We start from the raw sequence: 21,352 nt of genomic DNA on the forward strand, positions 1-21,352 counted from the left end.
TACTTCAACACTGACTTACGACAATCACTGCTATATGATCCCTTTGTGAGGTTCTGAGAGAACAATGTTAGGTTCAAAGATGGATTCCAGTAAAGCAGAACTTAACCAAGGGTATAGAGCTTTAGACCAGAGATAACCATCCCCTAGCTCCACCCTAAGTGTCGGCACTGGAGAGGCACAACCAAGGGTCAGACACCCTATGGTTGACAGCAGGTGCAGGAAGATCTCCACTCCATGATGCTTGTGAGTGAGTGAGTATGGTTTACGCCGCTTTTAGCAATATTCCAGCAATATCAAGGCGGGGGACACCAGAAATGGGCTTCACACATTGTACCCTTGTCTGATGCTTATGAGTAAATGGACTTTTATCAGTTAATAAACAGGGCTACTAAAGACATTTTGATTATGGAATACTTGCACTCAGAAATGGAGAAAAGAAGAATATCTGCAGAATTTGAATTCATTAATTAAAATAAATTAAAATACACTTAACATGCTTAAATGTGGGCGAACATCAGAGTTATCTCTGATATTATCAGTTCCTACTTTCAAGCTTTTTGCTCTCATCGGACTGCTCCTTGTGTACTTGAAGATTACCAGCGGTCACAAGGCATGAACAGTATCATCTAACCCTGGAGCTCCCTAACCCTTTATAATATGCTGCACAAATTACAAGACAAGCGCTAGGAAATAGGTGATGAACATTGACTGCACTGCAGTTTCAGTGCTTTTACATCTTGTTGTTTATTAACTGGTTTACAAATCTGCAGATTCAACAATGAAGAATATATCAAATTTAAACTTCTATTTTAAAGAATTCTTTTAATAACACCGAGTTCGATAATTGAAGAAAATCACCTATTGTTACCATACCACACTGAGATAAGCTGCACATGAACAAGGGCCAGCAATGGTTTGCTTAAATACTATTCATAGTTTTATCGGTGCTCCAAACAGTATGTGGCTTTGTTCCTTTATAAAAACCATAAACGTGTTAAAATTCCTGTCACATCTCACAAACAGAGCAAAAAAGAGTAAAGAATTTGAGATTTTAGTTTCGTATCATCATACCATGCATACAGACCTATATTCTCACAAAAGCAAAGAAATAATTGAAGAGACTTATCATCTTTATGATACAACCAAAGGTTTTGAGGAAAAATAGATCTACAAACCAAATAAAAACAGAAGAAAGACCTCACCAGGATATGTTCTCATGAAGCCGGCCTGGCTACCAAAGTACTGCCACAGTATCTCAGGGTCCTTCTTATAGTTCTCCTCAAACACCTTGTCCAGCTGGGATGTCCAGTTGAGTCCATTGAGGATCTCCAGGTCTGGAATACATCAATACACATCATCAGCACACGGGGCAGATCTCCACAAGCAGTCCTCCCATCAGAGGTTACTGTCAAATGTCATCTTGCCTTGCTTTGCATTAGACGGATTTCCAAACACACATTTCTTATATTCTGTCAGATCAATCTTGCTGTACAATGTCAACATGAAACTGCCTTCATTTTGCAAAGTAGAAAAATAATATTTAATTCTTGGTTAGAAAATATATTTTTTAAATATACTTTGTGTATTTTATAAATTTTGTTGTAATTTACAATAAACCCTGACAAACTATTTTATTTCGTGCTGCCTTCAGCATACTGTTATGTTGATCTAAATCTGTTGGGTGAAATCAAGAAAACAAAATTGATCTGTCTTCAGCAGTTATACCCAGAGTGTTCAGTTATATCCAGCACATTCTTATTTACAAAAAGGATGATTCAGCATCGATTATTGCAAACAATCTGATAACTGTCATACACAGAAAAGTTCAGCAAACAGCTTCATAATTCTTGAAAACTAATCTTAAGCATTATGCTTCTCAAGGTAACTTGATTGAATGACAGATTAATATTGACAAATTGACAAAATGATGGATTTATGTGTGATCAAACATGTAGAATAAACAAAAAACATTATTTGATTTCGATTTAAGATCAGCACATTTTCGTAGGTAATTTTTTCACACAGATTTCATATTCCATGATGCTCGTTTAAAGTCAGCATTTACGTCATTTCACTGAAAAACAAATTTATTTCATTCCATCAGTTCTTTTTGAAATCAACATCACTCAATTTCATGACATAACCTTCAATAATACAGATATCATGCCTTCAACATGAAATCAGCTCTGTCAAAAAGTGGAATGAATGAGAAAGACAAGCCCTTTAATGACGCATCGCCCATCTCAGACATCATGTATAATTCATGACCAGTGTTACAAACTACCCCATCAAGTCCTTATCATGTCAACAACAACTTGGTTGAAATGCACCATACTACCAATCAATTTCACATTGACAGAAACGTGTAGGTATCACTGCTGTATGCAGCCATGCAGATCAACCACGATCTATCATTGATGAGTTTGGATGCAACACGATTAAGGAATCAATATGGGTGGTATATATTATCATAAACACTCCAAATCATGCTCTTGCAGTTTGATATGTGAGACTAGCTAGGACTCTTGTCTATTCTAACCATGCTTGGCTCAAACACAGCTAATGCTAGGAGGTGGGAATTGAAATGGGTGTTTAACACACAACAGGGAATTCGGCTTGTAACCTTTTAAATGCTTTGCCTCAAGGCCAGGAGGACGTAATTCAACTGCTACCAGAAATCGATATAGTTTGACTAAAATCATTTTTAGGTAATGAGACTTGGGAGGGGGTTGGACAGCACAAAGTTTTAATACATATTTTTTCACACATTTTGTCGTTCCTCTGAAAAGCGCTTAAAAGAGCTGAAGTATTCTTGCTGTTTTCAAATTTATCACAAGTGGGATTCTTTGTACTGGCTCAGCATTAACAATGTGCATCAACAAATGAAATAGTCATAAGCTCTGCAGTTAACCTCAATTGGTGAAATATTTGCAAAATAACAGACCTAGTTGTATACAGACCACTTCGTTTGTATTGCGGAGATAATGAATATCAATAACTTTTGTAGTTTATAAATACACCCAACATGCCGTGTGTGTGTGTTTGTGTGTGTGTAAGAGAGAGAGAGAGAGGGGGGGGGGGGGGGGGGGGGCTTAAGTTTGGTATATGCCAGATAATATTCTCACACTATTCACCCACTGATCATGAAACTGATCATGATGCTGATGCCATGATACTAGGTGTATTTCCAGAATAGAAATGTCAGTTACCATGGTTACATATACAATGCAATCTGCAATATTAAGTGTACTGATTCACAGAGCTGTTTTTTTTTTGCATCCCCAAGGACTCGGAATGTGAATAATTTTCATCCCATCTCGATCTGTATGCTCAGAGGATGCAATATTTTGTGTCTGGTTGAACCTGGTTGATGTAATTTAACAAAATTCGGAGAGATAATGTTTGAGGGACCAGTGATGATTTGTTTGTTTGTTTGTTTATTGTTTAACGCCGCACTCAGCAATATTCCATCTATATGACAGCGGTCTGTAAATAATCAAGTCCAGACCAGGCAATCCAGTGGTTGATATCATGAGCATTGATCCATGCAATTGGGATACGATGACAAACATCAACCGAGTCAGCAAGCCGGACCCTGACCGATCCAGTTAGTCACCTCTTACAACAAGCATAGTCGCCTGTTATGGAAAGCATAGTCGTCATGGGTTGCTGAAGACCTGTTAAAAAAAGCGATGATGTCTAACCGTGAAGTTATGGCTGATGTCAGTCTGCAGCTTCAGGACCAACTGACAACTGACTCTTAAAGAACCCCCATCCCTATGTTTAACTGATCCCCACCCCAATTTTTAACTGACCCCATCTCATTCTTCTTCTGTCTCCCACACGAGTAGGACATAATGTTTTGACACGACACGTTTCATCAATAATATGCACGGCAACATCATCATGCTATTTCTTCATGCAGAAGAGTCCTTTGAGTCGTGACAATGATATGACCTACTTAAGTATTGACTGGGTGTTTGCTATGACATAGTCACAGGTGGCAGTATAATAAACTGACGTCAGTGTCCTGTTAGTAACACCATCAACACTAGTCACACCTTTGTAACAACTACACTGGAAAAATGTTCTTTTCAATATGTCAAATGAAGTTGATTTAATGCTTGGATTGACATAAAGTTAATTGTATTGGGGCTTAGCATTGCCTTTCAACATATAGCGACATGGATGCCTACATACTGAACAAAAACTGTTAAGGATCATGAAAACTATATGATGTGTGCTCAGTGTGTGTGTGTGTGTGTGTGTGTGACAGACAAATGCCTACTGAGTTACCATGCCTAAGTTTAACATGGACACCCCAGTCAGACACAGTATACTGACTCCGAGCCGACCAGTCCTTGTTTTAGCCCCTTAATGCTAGATAGGGTAAGAACAAGTACCATCTGTTAATGTCTTTTGGTATGACACGGCTGGGGATTGAACCAATGATGTTCCACTCTACAGGCCCTACCCGCTCGACCATGGAGTTAGTTTAGATTATATGATACAATAGTAGCTATCCAACATCATAATTATATATAAATCACCTACAAGTTAGATAACCATGTAACTTTCAGTTATTTTATGGTGACAAAACATAAACTGAAGATGAAACATTAATTACATCCTGCATTAAAAAAAACCCCGTCCATAACAAAAGATCTACTATATGTCACCAAAATATTGGTTATTATGATAAGGTGTACAGGGATTTACGTAGACCTCTTCAGAGGCCAATTGATGTAGACCTGCTCAGTGGTCAATTTATGTAGACCTGCTCAGTGGTCAATTTATGTAGACCTGCTCAGTGGTCAATTTATGTAGACCTACTCAGAGGCAAATATTCAGTCCTAAATCTGCTGCAAATATCAGGAAATATACTTAAATTTAAACTCACAATTTCAACTGGTTCTAGTGAGTGAGTGAGTTGGGTTTAACGCTGCTTTTAACAGTATTCCAGTTATATCACTGCGTGTCAGCTTAATGTAGGATGCAGGTCTCAGACATTCAGACGTTAACCACTTCGGTGAAACCCAAGAGCAGGGCGAACCTGGATTCAAACACACAATCATAGGTTTCTGGCGTGCCCAGGGGACGCAACTCTGCACAGCGAATCGCAGGGGCTTAGGCGACTGGGCCACCTGTGCCCCCTCCACTGGTTATAATTAATGTTATAGCTTTGTAGAGATGACTTGTACTTCACCGCTGTTAGGACAAATAAACATGACGAAGAGTAAGAGGCTGTTGATTATTAACTTACTTTCATATTTTTGCATTGACGATGTTAATGTTATGTTGAAGTATAATGTTCTGATGTTAAATCACAAATTCCAAAGTAATCATTTTTTCCCAATTTTGGCAAGAGCACTTTATTTGGAATCCAAGAAAAATCCCTGTTTTATCACGGTATTTCACATATTCACGAAAAGTGTGCATAGGACAAGGTGACATACTAGGACTAGGTAATAACATGAGACTACAGTTTACCTGTTTCTAGTCTACTAGAACCATGACAACTGCCGCTGTATCACACAAACCTTCCTCCGCATCACATCTTATGAAAACAGTCTTGCAAATCCGTTTTTGGTATAAGAAACAAAATCAATCATCTTATTTTTATACAGTTGTCATAAACAAAATATTAACAATATTCTCTCAACGATTTGACATTTTCCATTATTCCAAGCTTTAACCCTCAACCTGCACAACATCATGGTTGCCATGGCTACCAAACATGATGTAGGCAAACAAATATATCATTTGGCTTTATTGATAAAACCATAAATTAAACCTAACATCTATATGAAATACCCAGAGCTAAATTCAATCCATCATTGGTGTGTGGTTTATTGATACTATCAGATATCATATAGTCTCAAGCTCAAGCTTTTCACACCAAACATTGCAACAGTATCAAATATGGAAACGAGAAAAAGTTTTCTTTTGATAACAAACAATTAATAAACCTAAAGAGACAAGTTAAGGTGGCATGAAAAGACAACCATCTCATAACAAATCATTGGTCATCATTTCAAGTTTAGTTCTGAACCTTGACAACAGACCCATCCTATACCTGTAATGTATTTACAACCAGATGACCATTACTTGGTCCAAGAGACATAAACTTTTACGGACATCAGCTTCATTGCCATTTCTTCATCAGTAGAACAATAACAAAGACTTTGTTTCCATCAGCTTCATGTCATACTGTGCTGTGAACCCTTGTTTCCACTCCCGTCCGAGTCTAGTATATTTCCTTAGGAACAGTAAATTAATGAAATGCATGTCTGTTGTTCCGAGTCTAGTAGGGCTGGGACGAGTCCAAATTGACTACCCGGGTACCCAACCCCCTATTACCCGACCCTACCCGGGTCCCCGCTGTAGGTCCCAAGAGATAGGTATGATTGGGAAACGTTTGAACGTACTCCTGGAAACATGTATTTAGATACAGGTTTAAAATGAGCTGGACAGGTATACACTGAAGTTGACTGGAGTTTTATCTTAATGCACACATATTAAGTCAGAAGGAATGTGTGCAGAGTTGGAGAGAAATGTGAACATTTGTCACTTTTAGTGTAACCATAGAGTTTTAGATAATTTTTGTCATTTAACAATATAACCACGTGACTAACCACGGGTCCGGGTAGTCCTGTGGGTACCCGGGTCCTATTCAGTACCCACCCGACCCGAGTACCCAAGTACCCGAGTTACCCATCCCAGCCCTAGGGTCTAGAATATTTTCCTAAAAGGCCTGTAAAATTAAATAAATGCTGGTCCGGTGGTCTGGTGTTATTTTGGAGACAAACAACACTGTCAGCACCATTGTGTCTAGTAGAGATTGAACAAGACCATTAGATTTTTCCATGTGCTGGTCCTCTGGAATACTTTTGTCAGTGTCCAACACTGAACTATCTTATGACTGTCAAACACTAGCAGAAGGTTTGATTTCAGGGATGGTTTGTGAGGCAGGAAATGAACAGATGGCATGCAACTGGACTCAGAAAGGGACAGTAGCATGACACAGGAACCACATGATCAGCTTGATACATATCTACGCCACTCATCCCCTCACAGGGCATCCTCCAACACAAGCTGTAGGCTACATACAGTCATCAGACGTAAGCACTCACCAGCTTACACACATCCCATTGCTTCCATGTCATTTCAGTGCAGCAAAACTATTTCTTAGGACTTTGTATTGATAGATATTTACGAGTTCAACATAAGAGAACCAGAAATGGGCTTCACATATTTTATCAATGTGGGGAATCAAATCCTGGTCTTCAGCGTGACGAGCGAACGTTTTAACCACTAGTCCCCATTGAACAAGACAGTTGGGTCCTACCATCACTCTAAATGACATAACAGTAACATCAGGGGCAGTTTATTTGGGGAAAAATTATCAATGTGAAGAAAGGTCACGATGTTTACCTTCTTGGTGACACTATCAGAATGGCTATGGTGCTGAGGAACCAAAGATCATAATCAGGGTAAATTTGGATTCAAACCAAGCCATGATCAGCAGATCCTGGCACAGCTAAGGGAAGTATTTCTAAACAGATTTGGATTGCTATTCACTTAGCCACTGATCATACTACCAGATAATTATGATTTATCAGAGCAAGGAGTAGAGATGCTTTACAAAGTGAGACATTAAGTTTTGGGGTTAACGCAGTATTGCACAGTATTTCAGTTACATAACTGTGTGTCAGCTCGATATGGGAGAAATCCCTAAGTGATGAGGCCTTAGTCTAACCTACAACTACAGTGCTGACACAGCTGGAAACAATCTAGGAATATCTGTGATTCAGACCCACAATCATCGGTTACTGGCACATCTGAGGGACGTAACTCTGGACAAGGAATCACAGTGAATAATCGACTGAGCCACACCTCCAATCCTATCATATGACTACACACCTACAGGAACTACCCTGTGAAGATGGGGCTCTATCGAAATGACCTTTTGCTGCACCTGAATAACACACACATCAATGAAATATCTGCAAACTCATGAACAGGTCCCATGACTGTACATTCACTTGCAAATAGACACAGACATTTTGAAAATACATGTGGCAATCACAAATCTGCAAGAATATAACAGTAAAGCATCAAGTTCAACAAGCACCATGGTACCACGAAGATACCACGACTGGTATGCATCAATCTCATTAAAATCACATCTTAGTTCTCGCTACCGCTAAACAAAGATCTGACGACACCCAATTACGGGTCACGACAGACCGACCTTTCGCAAACTTTGACTGACCAATGGAATGAGGTTGACATTAGCCAATCAGAAGGCAGCTTTCTCATGCTTTACGGCACCGACGCTCCGATTGGTCGGATGAAAGGTTGTTCTGACGTGGGATATCCTCAGATCTTTGTTTAGTGGTTGCGAGAACTAAGATCTGATTTTTATGAGTTTGGTTACCCAACCATGCACAATAGAAATATTGAAACGAAAACCGCTAGCGGTATGGATTTGAGTGTACTGCAGTGTCGTTGATATCATGCTTGTCAGTCAGAAACAATGCCGATGCTTTACTGTACTTGGTACAACAACGAACTAAACAAAGTGACAGTGTTCGAAATACAACTGTTGTATGATGTGCTGGTTGACTAAGTCTAAGTGCTTGTTATAGGGATGATATGAGCACATTACACCATTTCCACTGATGAAATAACATGACTATTCCTTTCTACTCTCTTATTCGGATGATTGTTCTTGATTGATTTTAATTATAAGTGACATTCATTCCAAATTCAGAACATTTTTTACAATTTTACAATAACCACTGAAAAAATATTGTCAAAAAACAATTCCTCTTTTAGATCTTTTCATACTGAATACTTTTATTAAACTAATATTTTTGTTGTGTAATTACTCTGAGTACAGTCTCATGTTCAATAGTGATACACTATTGACAGCGAATATTCAAGTTTACATCAAAGATTACATCAAGTCTGTATGCACCATATTTTGTGAGATTGTGAACAACAAGGGAATATACACTTTCGAACACTGCTTTTTTCTACCATACAGAAGCGAAATATCAAGTACCTCTTGCAGTTTTGTGAATCAACATCGTGCAACAAACGACTGCAAAATAGGAATAAAAGTATCAATGAAAACCCTGTCAAAACTTGGATTATCGACATCCGCACAAAAAGGCACAACACACAATATCGGCCATTGATGGCTTGAAATCAGTTATTAAACAGTAAAGGGAATTTGAACAAAAACTGAACAACAAAAAAGAACAGGGTAAATATTCTGAATTATACATAGTTTCCTCTTCATAATTAGATTATGATGAAGAACATCAGGTCATAAACTATAACATTTGGATGAACACGTCTGCACTGGTAAATGCATTTTTATGCATGAAAGGAATATCCAATTTATGAATATTACGTCTTCTAAAGAGAGAATTTCTAAATTCTTACATAAATTAAATATATTTTCTACAGGTGTGATGAATTCATTAATGCTCTACAATAAATGACACCGTATATGATAAAATAAAGGCCATTATGTATTTCCGAAATTAACTAAAAACAGAAATTGTCTATCTCTTTTGTTGACATTTTTAAGTCACATCCAACAGTTATTATTATGGACTAAGACTCCAGCTGTCGACATTAATTCTGATTATTTAACAAGCAGTTTTATTGGGAAGTCAAACAATAATGCTACCATAAAAAAACAATCATTTATAAGTGAGTTGACAATCCCCACAACTCCAAGTATGCTAGAGCAAATCCAAACAAAGATTGGGTGGTCATCATGTGTAACCTGGCTGATGTGTGACATGGCAATATGCTTATGCTATACCTACTGGGTGGTCTCATCTAGAGTCACTTACCGTATATGACCGTGTATAAGCCGAATTTCAATGGTCAAGTTAACACCTCGGCTTATATACAGGGTCGGCTTATCCGCGGTCATATACAGTATTTACCATCTTCCCGAGGCAAGAGTGTTAACTGACCATAAAAGTCCAGTTTCCATCCTTGATGAACTAGGCTGGGATTTTCTAGTTGTATTTTGACTGGACTAACGAGTCTATACATAGTGATGCAAAATCGCGCAATGAAATGTATATTTGGTTCATAAACAACATAGTGACTGCCATGCAGATTTCGGTCGACTGCAGCATTTCCCAAGCATGTGTACATGTATCAGCAACTCGACGTCGCCAGATATTTTCCAAATCTTTTCATGTTTTTAATCAAGGTGCACACGGGATTTGATGCTCTTCACGAGGTAAGATCAGTCTTATTACAAAATAGATCATGATTATCCATCTTGACTGAGCACAGCCATTTTTTTAAAACAAATGAAAGTGATATCTGAGGTGGAATCTGATCGGTCAATAGGAGGGACATGGGGACACAATAATTGGTGGTGCTATGATCGAGTCACAAAACTCCAGCCTAGTTCAGGAAGTGTGGAAACTGTACTTTTATTTTGAGGTAACTCCATGCCTACAGATTTTAGTTATCTTACAAGTTTCCCAGACATAGCCACCACATAATTGAATTCCGTGGTAGACCAACATATGCTTGCTCATTCATGATATTACATTAATGCAACAGGAGTGACATGGCTCAATCTCATTCAAATCAGATCTTTCAACCCAACACGATACCTCTCTGTGTGAAAATGTGAGGACACCTCAAAAGAATGTCATATCAGGGAAGGTGAGGTGAAATGGGGTTAAATGTCCCGTCCAAGATTATTGCTTTTATATAGTGCCACGTGTGGGGGGGTTGGGGGTTGGTGGGGGTTTGGGGGGCTGCTTGTCCTAGTTTTGACTAATGCCGATTTTAGAGTGCTTGCCCCTGAAGTACCATGCACCCAAGTTTAACATGAATACATCCTTGTTTATCCCCTTAATGCCGAGCACCAAGCATGGCAACTTTAAGTACCATCTTTTAATGTCTGTTGGTATGTTGCGGCTTGGGATCAAACTACCAACCTTATGCTCTCAGGGCAGATGCTCTCCCACAAGACCACAATGTTCTTATGTGCTCAGAGAGTATAAAACATCCACAACAACGTCATGCTGCAGCCTTCATTACTTACATTCAGAACTGGTCATTCGAGATTCAGAAACCAGGCATGCCTTTCTGAATGCTTAGCTCACTGGTACTGATAATTTGGAAGCCTTGACATTGATCATCTTCCTGAGGCAAGGGTGTTAACTGACTAAAAAAGTACAGTTTCTACCCTTGCCAAACTAGGCTGGTATTATGAGATATTTTGGCTTGACTAACCAGTCTGTACATGGTTCAATCAAAATCTTGTAATGAAATCAACATACAATTTGTAAACTGCCATGCAGATTTCAATCGATTACATGATTTGCAAAGCATGTGTACCGCCAACTCTGGGTCAACAGATATTTTCCAAATCTTTTCATGTTTATAATCAAGGTGTTCACGTGATTTGATGCACTTTGCGAGGTAAGACCCATTTTATCACGATATAGATTCTGATTATCATTAAGGTCATCTTGACTGGCCCCGCCATTTTCTTTAAGCAAATGCAAATTATAAGAGAGGTGGAATCTGATTGGTCAATAGGAGGGACATAGATGGGGCAAAACACTGATGGTGCTAGGATCGAGCCCAGGAATTTCAGTCTAGTTTGACAAGGGTGGAAACTTAACTTTCACAGTCAGTTAATTCCCTTGCCTCGGGAAGATGGACATTGATTGGCTGATCAGAAAGTTCACCTTAGACGACCTGTCCATCAGTGCTTCATGCAGAGAGGTATCATATCGGAGTATTACGGGTCAGATATCACGCAAAGACCAGACCAGTCTTATTCATCTATTTTCATGCCAAGATGCTGGACCCAAAAAAAACAATGGATGAGGGCAGACAATTCCAATTATAAATCAACAGTTTAATTAAGAAAAGAATACAATTCAAAATACTGCACTGAAGATGGCTGTAAAATATGTCTGCCAATAATATTCTTGATGGAGGTTATTTCCTCTCACGTTTGCAAACTAAGGTTAGATTCAGCCATAAAATAACAAAATTGGTCTGTCCTGAGCATAATATGGTCACATTTATATCCCCACAGAACTAAAGATTTCAGTTGAAACACACATATGTATTTAATACACAAATGATATATACCAACACTTCAACATGTTCAACCATGGTAGCCGAAATCAAACAAAAAAATTCCTACAACTGCTTGAAAATAACTTTTTATTACAAATCAAAAGCCTACCAACACATATCAATTGATAACTTGAACTGATTCATAATCAAGGATATTGATAAAAATAATCATGATAATCAAACATATTTTAAATTATTAAACAATGTAAACATGGTAAAATAAACCACAGATTACATAACTAAAATACAATTGATCACTTTCATGTATACCACTAATAATACTAAGAGAGCAGTTTTGTACTGTACCTACCTCCATCATATATTTCCACAGGAATGTGCACACTGGAAAAAGAGAAATTGACCTTCTGTTCGAACCTCTCAGTGTATGCTAAAGGCTCGTTCATCATGTCCTTTGCGTTTTTATATTTGACCTCTTCTTTCTGAAACATGAAACAAATTAGTTAATTACCACAAATTTACTGAAGGATATTATAAATAGAGTTATTTATGTCCTTTAATGCTGTAGGCAGCAATAATCAAGTACAAACCAGTGGTTGATATCATGAGCAATGAGGTGAGATGAAATGGGGTTCAACGTTGAGATCAACATTATTGCACTTATCTAGCATGCATGTGTGTGATTGTGTGAGCGTATGAGCGTATGAGTGTGTGAGTGTGTGAGCGTGTGAGTGTGTGAGCATGTGAGTGTGTGAGCATGTGAGTGTGTGAGCGTGTGAGCATGTGAGCATGTGAGTGTGTGAGCGTGTGAGCGTGTGAGCATGTGAGTGTGTGAGCATGTGAGTGTGTGAGCGTGTGAGCGTGTGAGCGTATGAGTGTGTGAGTGTGTGAGTGTGTGAGCATGTGAGTGTGTGAGTGTGTGAGCGTGTGAGCGTGTGCCCACTGAGATACCATGCCACAGTTTAACATGTTAACCCAGTGTTCCCGGTGGCTTTTGAAACTGTCAGTCCTGATGGACTGGCAACTCAAAACATTACCAGTCCCCCTAATTTTTGTCAGTCCCAACTTTCAACAAGTTAAAAAAAGTATGAGAATTACCTGGTTTTAATTCTTTCAACATCATGTTCAATGCAATGATGTCATCTCTGAAGTAACTTAGTTAGATCTACACATCATTCACACAAAGTCCAGTCACAAATTTCTCTTTTTTGTTGTAATATTTTGAGTCTAAGTCACAAGAAAGATATATTTAACCATGTAAACTGTGGAGCAAAGTGAAATGTTATTGCCTTGCAATAAAAATAGACAAGGGGAAACCTGATGGTAACAGGCAAGCTGACTTCATTTGAAAATTATACACACCGCAGTATGTGAATATCCCCGATGTTTTGTTCAACAACAAAGATTTTTAGGTACTTTATTTGCGGAACCATAGGGACTGACAGTCACATGAATTACCTGTCTAAGCCTAATTTTATCGGTAAAAAACTAGTAATTACCAGAACATTGGTTAACCCCACTCAGACAAGAGAGCTGACCAGTCCTTGTTTTAGGCCCTGAATGTCGAGTGATAGGCAGGTTAACAACAAGCACAATCTTTGTTATAAAGGGGCTGGCGATTGAACCACCAATCTTCCAATTTCCAGGCTGATGAACCATCCATCCACAAGGCCATGCCTGAGCAATGATGTCTTCATTCTGCTTATCCTGTCACCCCATCTTGTCTGCTCTTTCTACAAGCATGATTTGCTAGGGACCTGCTCTGTTTGGATGAGGGTGTATGGTTTAACACTACTTTTAGCAATATTCCAACAATATCATGGAAGGGGACACCAGAAGATGGCTTCATACATAGCACCCATGTGGGGAATTCGAAAATGGGTCTTTGGTCTGATGAGCGAACACTTTAACCACTAGGCTACCCCACACAGCCTGCAGTCCTTACAGGTTTACCATAATTATTAAAACAAGAGGGCTAGTTAGTATAAGTCTTTTACTTTAAGTGGACAGGAATATTGCTGAGTGCAGAGTTAAACAACAAACAAACAAACAAACAAACTTTAAGTGGACATATTTGGTTACTCACATTAAGAGAGGAGTCCCACATGTGGTTGGCAGCTGCGTCTTCTGCTTTGTTCACAGAGTTCTGTAACAAACAATGAAATGGAATCAGATAACGTTAAATGTATTTTTCAGTTTCTGGATTTGGTTCAGGGGTGAAAATACAAAAGTAGACAACATTAATTTTAATTGCCAGACTGCATTTTTGAAGGACAATCACAATATTAAGATGGAAAAAAAAACGATAATTTTGCGTCCGATTTCATGTATGATGGATTAAAAAGAATGATATGAAAACAAAAATGAAGCAAAACATTATATAATGTTTTAAATATAACTGATCAAACTGAATTAAGTCTCTGGCCAGTACAGAACTCTTCTACGGAGAAAAAAAGACTTCCAATGAGTTACACAATCACAAATCACCTTCAAGTTGAACAGAATCAGAATTTACTTCCAGCCAAAAAACAAATTTCTCCTTTTTTTAAAATATTTCGAGACTAAGTAGCTAAAAGTAAATATTTAACCTCAAAGCAAGACAAAATGTTACTTCCTTGCACTAAACAATGCTAAAATTGACAAAGGGAAACCCGGATGGTGACAGACAAGCTGACTTTGTTCGAAATAGATGGCATTCATAGAGAATGTTGCTGACCTATTACCATTATTCATGTAACAACAACGATGCATCCATTCTAAGTGTGCCAGATTCATTCACCAAGTGAATCCTTATGGCGCTACATGTTCCTACCCTTATTGATAAGTGTGCCCTCAAATTTCATATAGTATACAAATGAGAGGCTTGAAGGTTAAAGGGCAACAATACTCCAACTTTCCGCCACTTTAATTAGCCAGCGCATTCACCAGATGCTAATTAGCACTGAACCCAGTTGAGATTTTAGTCCCAAATTTTGAATCCGTCAAGAAGCGGACATCTGTATTTCAATACATTCAAATTTGGAGTGCTGACGCCCTTTAACAGTAACAGAACCATCTCATCCTACTGAGTACCCATTTACAGCTGGATGAGTGAGTGAGTGAGTTGGGTTTAACGCCGCTTTTAACAGTATTCCATTTATATCACGGCGTGTTAGCTTAATGTGGGAGGAAAGCCGGAAGTGATGGAGGTCTCAGACTTTTACCACTTCGGTGAAACCCACGAGCACTGGTATGGTGCTGACAAACCTAGAAACCTAATCGGGGCGAACCGGGATTTGCACCCACAATCATAGGTTTCTGGCGAGCCCAAGGGATGCAACTCTGCACGGCGAATCACAGTGCCTTAGACGACTGGGCCACCCGTGCCCCCTACAGCTGGATGAAGAGAGATGTATTTTGAAAAAGGAGATCTTGCATAAGGAGGCACCACATACATAAAGATGTGTTCTGATGTGGGACAGGCAGGACAGAAGCCCTAGAATCTCTCACAAGTCAAGCTCCCGAAAACAGTCACCCATTCACCTTCCCTCGGCAACCGACACTGCTTATCTTTGCCTGATATGTGACCTGTAATAATGGTAACCAACCTGTAGTGCATCCATCTTCGTGTCCAACATGGCTTTCAGTTTCTGGGACATATTACTGACAAGTGTGGCCGGGTCCACCTTAGTAAAAGTTGTTTGAATATCAACCGCACCTTCTCTTGATCGGGGAAATTTATATTCCTGTAAAAGGAAACAACATACTTTGAGAAACAGATATTTTAATACAGCGAACAGCTTATTGGGTTAACTATTAAAACACTTAAACAAGACCAGCCCAAGCATTTTACTCATGTCATTTATAATGGGACAATTGTTTCAGTGAAAATGTCACCATTGTACAGATTTTTTCTAAACATCAGTCAAATTGTGAAAAAAATAATTTAATTCAAAACTGAGATTTTATTAAAGGTATTTTAACATTGTAATTTAACACTGCTTTCATTGCAGTAATATAAAACTAAGAATTGAATCTTCTTCCTCAACATGCTCAATATTAGTCTTGTTTTCTGTGATATACAAGTCATCTCTATGGAGGCTTTAGCAAATTGGTAATGACTTTACAAACATGAATTGGGAAATTTGTAGTCATATTTCCTGCAATCAAATATTGGTCTCAGAACAGGTCCAGACAAACACCTGAACACCGATTAGTCATCTAATCTGTCAAATTATCAGAGCTCCAGGTGAGCATGCATTAAGCAAAATACACAAATAAATTGCCATTACGCAATTAACTGTGCTTAAATACATATGGAACATGTCACACTCCCAATGGTAAAGCAACACTTTGCGAAGGAACCCAAGTAGCCTTTTCAATTTGCGTTTCTTTTCTTTTGTTTTTTGGCCTAGAACTTTATGTGCATATGAAAGGCACGATTTCTGCTGCTGTAAATAATGCACAAATTGTCTCCAAGAACTGAATTTTAAGCAAAATTATGCAACATGTAATTAAATACCCAACAGACATGACCAAAGGGAGTCAAAATATATCCGATATATTGAATACTCAAATAGCCAAGGAATACGATATATACCCATGTGAATGATACCATGTGAGTAAATACTCAATGGCTCAGAACATGTATCTAGAGCCCTGGAATATGTTGATGTTTTTCTGTTTAAAATTAGTTTATTTAGATTGAAATGGATTGGGTAACAAGTTATCCATTGTAATGTTATCATGGTTATCGGCATCCTGTCCCTCAAGTAGTGACATTCAGCCCAATATTCTTTCTCTGCGAGGGGGTATGGTTATACACCGGTTTTAGCAGTATTCCAGGAATATCCCAGTGGGGGACACCAGAAATGGGCTTCACACACTGTACCCATGTAGGGAATCAAACTCAGGTCTCCTCACTGTCCCTCCTGCTGCAGTCTCTCAGTGATCAATACAGATAACCCATGTGGCTTTTGATACAAAGAAAGGGGACACAGTAGTCATATATAATTCCATAAAAAGAATTATGTTGGAAAAACATGAGTTTTTGTCGCTGTTATTTCAGAAATAGTACAGGTTTTACTCAAACCATTTTTGCAAAGAAAATATACCATTTCTATATCAGTTATTATTGAACAAAATGTGTCTTTTCTTCAGTTACAGTGATTGATAGTTTCGTCTGTATGAAAGCATCCGTACTATTTCTACCTGATTTACCTGAAAGGTGACTATGCTTGTCGTAAGAGGCGATTAACGGGATCGGGTGGTCAGGTTGGCTGACTTGGTTGATGCATGTCATCGATCCCAATTGCGTGGATCGATGCTCATGATATCAATTACTGGATTGTCTGGTCCAGACTCGATTATTTACAGACCGCGGTCATATAGTTGAAATATTGATGAGTGCGGCTTAAAACAACAAACCAACCAACCTATTTCGAAGCAATCTGTTGGCAATAAAGCCTTTTAAATAGCAAGCACAGAAATACACTTAGCTTAAATCGCTTTATTTAATTGATATGAGGTTCTAGGCTAATGGTGGTGAACCAGAATTAGCAGGAAAACTCAAAAGTATCAATCTTAACCATGTCAAATCGCAAGGAACATTAACCAATTTGTGCTTGATAAATAATGTTTCACTTAAGATGACAGAACCACTCTTATATCCAGATTTCATTCCACTATTTTTCTATTTTTTCAAAAATATGGATTTTCTGGCGCTGATGGGTTACACTCAAAACTGACATGCTTTTGATGCCCTTCGTCCAAATCTAACCATGCTAACGCATGCCTTTTTGAGTCAGGTGAGCTAACACTATGGAAACCGATATACAAGTAGGTATCTGCATTAGGTATGAAGTCCCAGCGATATATCTAGACATGCTTTGTCACTATATGGATGAAATAATGCCAATGTGGCATTAAATTTTAACTCCTTCACTCTAGATATGTTCAAACTCCTTCACTCTAGATATGTTCAAAGGCCCAATTCTGCTTTAAATGTCAGTAAAATTCCAAACTCGGTGTTCCCGCTGGCTTTTGAAACTGCCAGTCCTGGTGGACTGGCAACTCTAAAAATTACTGGTCCCCCTTTATTTTTGTCAGACCCAACAATCAACGTATAAAAAAATGCATGAAATTACCTGGTTTTAATTCTTTCATCGTCATGTAACGTCATCTCTGAAGTAACATTGTTAGATCTACATGTCATTCACACAATGTTCACTCACAATTTACTCCTTTTTTAAAAAATATTTCGATACTTAGTCATTACAAATATATATTTTACCTCAAACAAAGCGAAATGTTATTTCCCAGCACCAAAAATAGACAAGGGGAAACCCTGGTGGTAATAGACAAGCTGACTTCATTGGAAAAATATACTTATATAAATATCGCCGATGTTTGGTTCAATAACAAAGATTTATTAGGTACTTTATTTGCCAGTCCACTGGGACAGGCAGTCACATGAATTACTGGTCCTAGCCTAATTTTACCGGTTAAAAACTGGTAATTACCGGTAAACGGAAACACTGAAACTGTGAATTAAAATTTTCTAGTTCATGTTAATATCATTACAATAGTCCAAGCTTGGTTTGGTTGAGGTGTCATGTATCCAATTATCATAGGATCAAGATAGAGAAAGAGGATTTAATGCATAATTTTACATGTTTAGCATCAATTTCAATGCAGTGTTAAAACACAATGATAAAATACTTCTGAAATTATGAAAAAATGTGCTTTTGCACAACAGCACTCCCTTTACTGATGTAACATATTTATTCAAATGACCAAGCAAACCCTCCCCATCTCTTCATCCGGGCCCATGCAAAGTTTGGAATGGTTAACACGAGTTCTGAGCACATAGATCATGATAGATGGCCACTCACTCACCAATAAAGTTCTAGAAACAGGCCCTTTTCTTGAAATCGAAAAAGACAGTCTTTGTTATTTGGCAGTAGAGATTGCAGCGAATTATTGAAGTCCTGGTAAAATGTAGAGTGCTGTTAGTGGTAGATAGTGGAATTTAGAGTTATCTGTCTCTGGTTCCTGTTCATGAACATGACAGGCTTGATCGCTCAAAAAGTTTTGGATTGGGCAATTTCTAGAATGCTGGCTTTGGCTACATATATAAGAGCAAGGAGAGGGCAATCAAAGTCTTTCTAGAAATGACTAACTAGTAACTTAAATAGAAAACATGGCAAAAAACAACATGTGTCTAGAGGTTGTGTGGACAACATGTCGACTTAGGTGAAGAAATATCTGATACTTTTCAATTTCCGCTTTGGAAAATGACATTTTTTATGATTAACTTCATGTCTATATTGCCACAAGGTTCATCATGTTCATATGCATACAATGTTTTCGAACAAATTTTTAATTGTCCAGAAAGAGAATGAGTTCTGACAGGGGGGTAACCTGCTCAAAAGTATGTTGATCTTCTAGGACAATTGCTTTTGGATTAACATGGACCAATTCTAATGAGTCAGTGAGTGAGTGAGTTTAAAACCACTTTTAATATTATTGCAGTTGTATCACCAGCGTAAATCAGCTTAATATGAGAGGAAAGCCCGAAGCGACTGAGGTCTCAGATGTTTACCACTTCAAAGAAACCCACAAGCATGGGTATACTGCTGACAAACCTAGAATTGTTATTGGGGTGAACCAGGATTTGAACCAACAATCATAGTTTTCTGGCATTCCCAAGGGATGCAACTCAGCACAGCGAATTGCGTCGCCTTAGACGACTAGGCCACTCATGCCTCCCAATTCTAAGGTAGAGCCAGACTTAAGATATATAACTCTGCAATATTCACTGTAAATAAACCAGTCTGAACCAGTGATCAATATTGTGAGCAGCCTTTTGGGAGTGAATCAATCAAGTCACTGAGTCTGACCACCTAGTCCATGAGCATGATGAGGCACCACATAGCAGTCAATTTATCATGAAGACATAACACACTGGGTAATCATTGGTAGATTAACTAGGAATATTCCTATTGGATGTGCCACAATACTGATTGAAGTACCTGAAGCAAAAAGCTGCAACTGTTTTGCAACTCATTTTAATGGATTTTCTACTCTGATATAATACCTCTCTGAACGGTTTAATGTGATGCAGAAATGTGCATCCAGTATGTACAAATGCATAGAATGGATGCAGAAAAACTATTGCATCCCGAGGCATGCACAAAAATCTTCATTGTATCAAATTCTTAAATACTTATACAAGTCTTACAGTACAGTACACTACACCATTTAATTACTTAACAGGACCTTCATATTTTCTGTGAGGACCCTTGAAATATAGTACTTAGGGGTCCTCTGGATACCTAGTTTTGAAGGTCTTAGTAAAACCCTGTTTCTGCATGCTGATCGGAGGACACCTACAAATGTCATATCAGGTGCACTTCCTTATCAGCAAATCAGCATCTATGCTTCAAACGTCTCAATACATGCAAGCAAAGCATTGGAAATACCTCATATACCCTGTCATTGTCAAACTCTATGGTATCTGCACCCAAAAGAGGTAAAAGATGAATATTCCTGTTCTGTGTGGGCTTTCTTTGGTTAAAATAAAAAAAATCCAATTTCGAAAGCCGACATCTGCTTGGTTCAAGAATCCATGTAGCCTTCATTTAGATTGAGTGGTTAAAGTTTACTCAGGGTTTACTTGGCATGACCTTCAATGAAAGGCTTGTCAGATCAAGGTATTGTATCATAGTAAGTGATCTGATTATAAAGAGATTGCTGCTTTTAATGTTTCCCCCATATTCAACTGACTTATATCACTAACCTTTTCAACTACATCAATTCCTGTGAGTGTAGAAACATGGGTATTCCAAAAGTCACTGAGGGCATCTGACCACACTTTTACCCTGAAAAATAGACCAATTCCTATATAAACATGGTAAAAGACACACATAAAATACATAGTATGGCCACAAATGAGCTAACTGGCCTGTGACATGTGAGTGAGTGAGTTGGTTTTAACACTGATTTTAACAGTATTCCAGTTATATCACAGCATGTCAGCTTAATGTGGGAGGAAAGCCCGAGGTGATGCAGGTCTCAGATGTTTACCACTTCGGTGAAACCCACAAGCACAGGTATGGTGCTGACAAACCTAGAAATATAAACCGAGCGAACTGGGATTTGAACATACGATCATAGGTTTCTGGCATGCCCAAGGGACACTACTCTGCACAGCGAATTGCGGCGCCTCATATGACTGGGTTACCCATGCCACATTATGAAGGGT

The 21,352-nt window shown here is 38.4% G+C and overlaps 1 protein-coding gene across 7 annotated transcripts in view; it reads right to left on the bottom strand.

The window, feature by feature from the left end:
* LOC139445885 (voltage-dependent calcium channel subunit alpha-2/delta-2-like) overlaps positions 1–21,352 on the bottom strand; it is a 127,296-nt gene that overhangs the window by 48,963 nt on the left and 56,981 nt on the right. For all 7 annotated transcript variants that reach the window (XM_071227121.1, XM_071227120.1, XM_071227119.1 and 4 more), the window contains 5 exons: positions 20,888–20,969; positions 15,696–15,833; positions 14,195–14,254; positions 12,461–12,590; positions 1,203–1,334 (listed from right to left, as the gene is read on the bottom strand). In XM_071227121.1, coding sequence (XP_071083222.1) covers positions 1,203–1,334; positions 12,461–12,590; positions 14,195–14,254; positions 15,696–15,833; positions 20,888–20,969 — 542 coding nt within the window. The remainder of the gene's footprint in view (positions 1–1,202; positions 1,335–12,460; positions 12,591–14,194; positions 14,255–15,695; positions 15,834–20,887; positions 20,970–21,352) is intronic.

Source organism: Haliotis cracherodii, unplaced genomic scaffold, assembly GCF_022045235.1.
Source record: "Haliotis cracherodii isolate W230 unplaced genomic scaffold, xgHalCrac1.p SCAF_6, whole genome shotgun sequence".
Lineage (NCBI taxonomy): Eukaryota > Metazoa > Mollusca > Gastropoda > Lepetellida > Haliotidae > Haliotis > Haliotis cracherodii.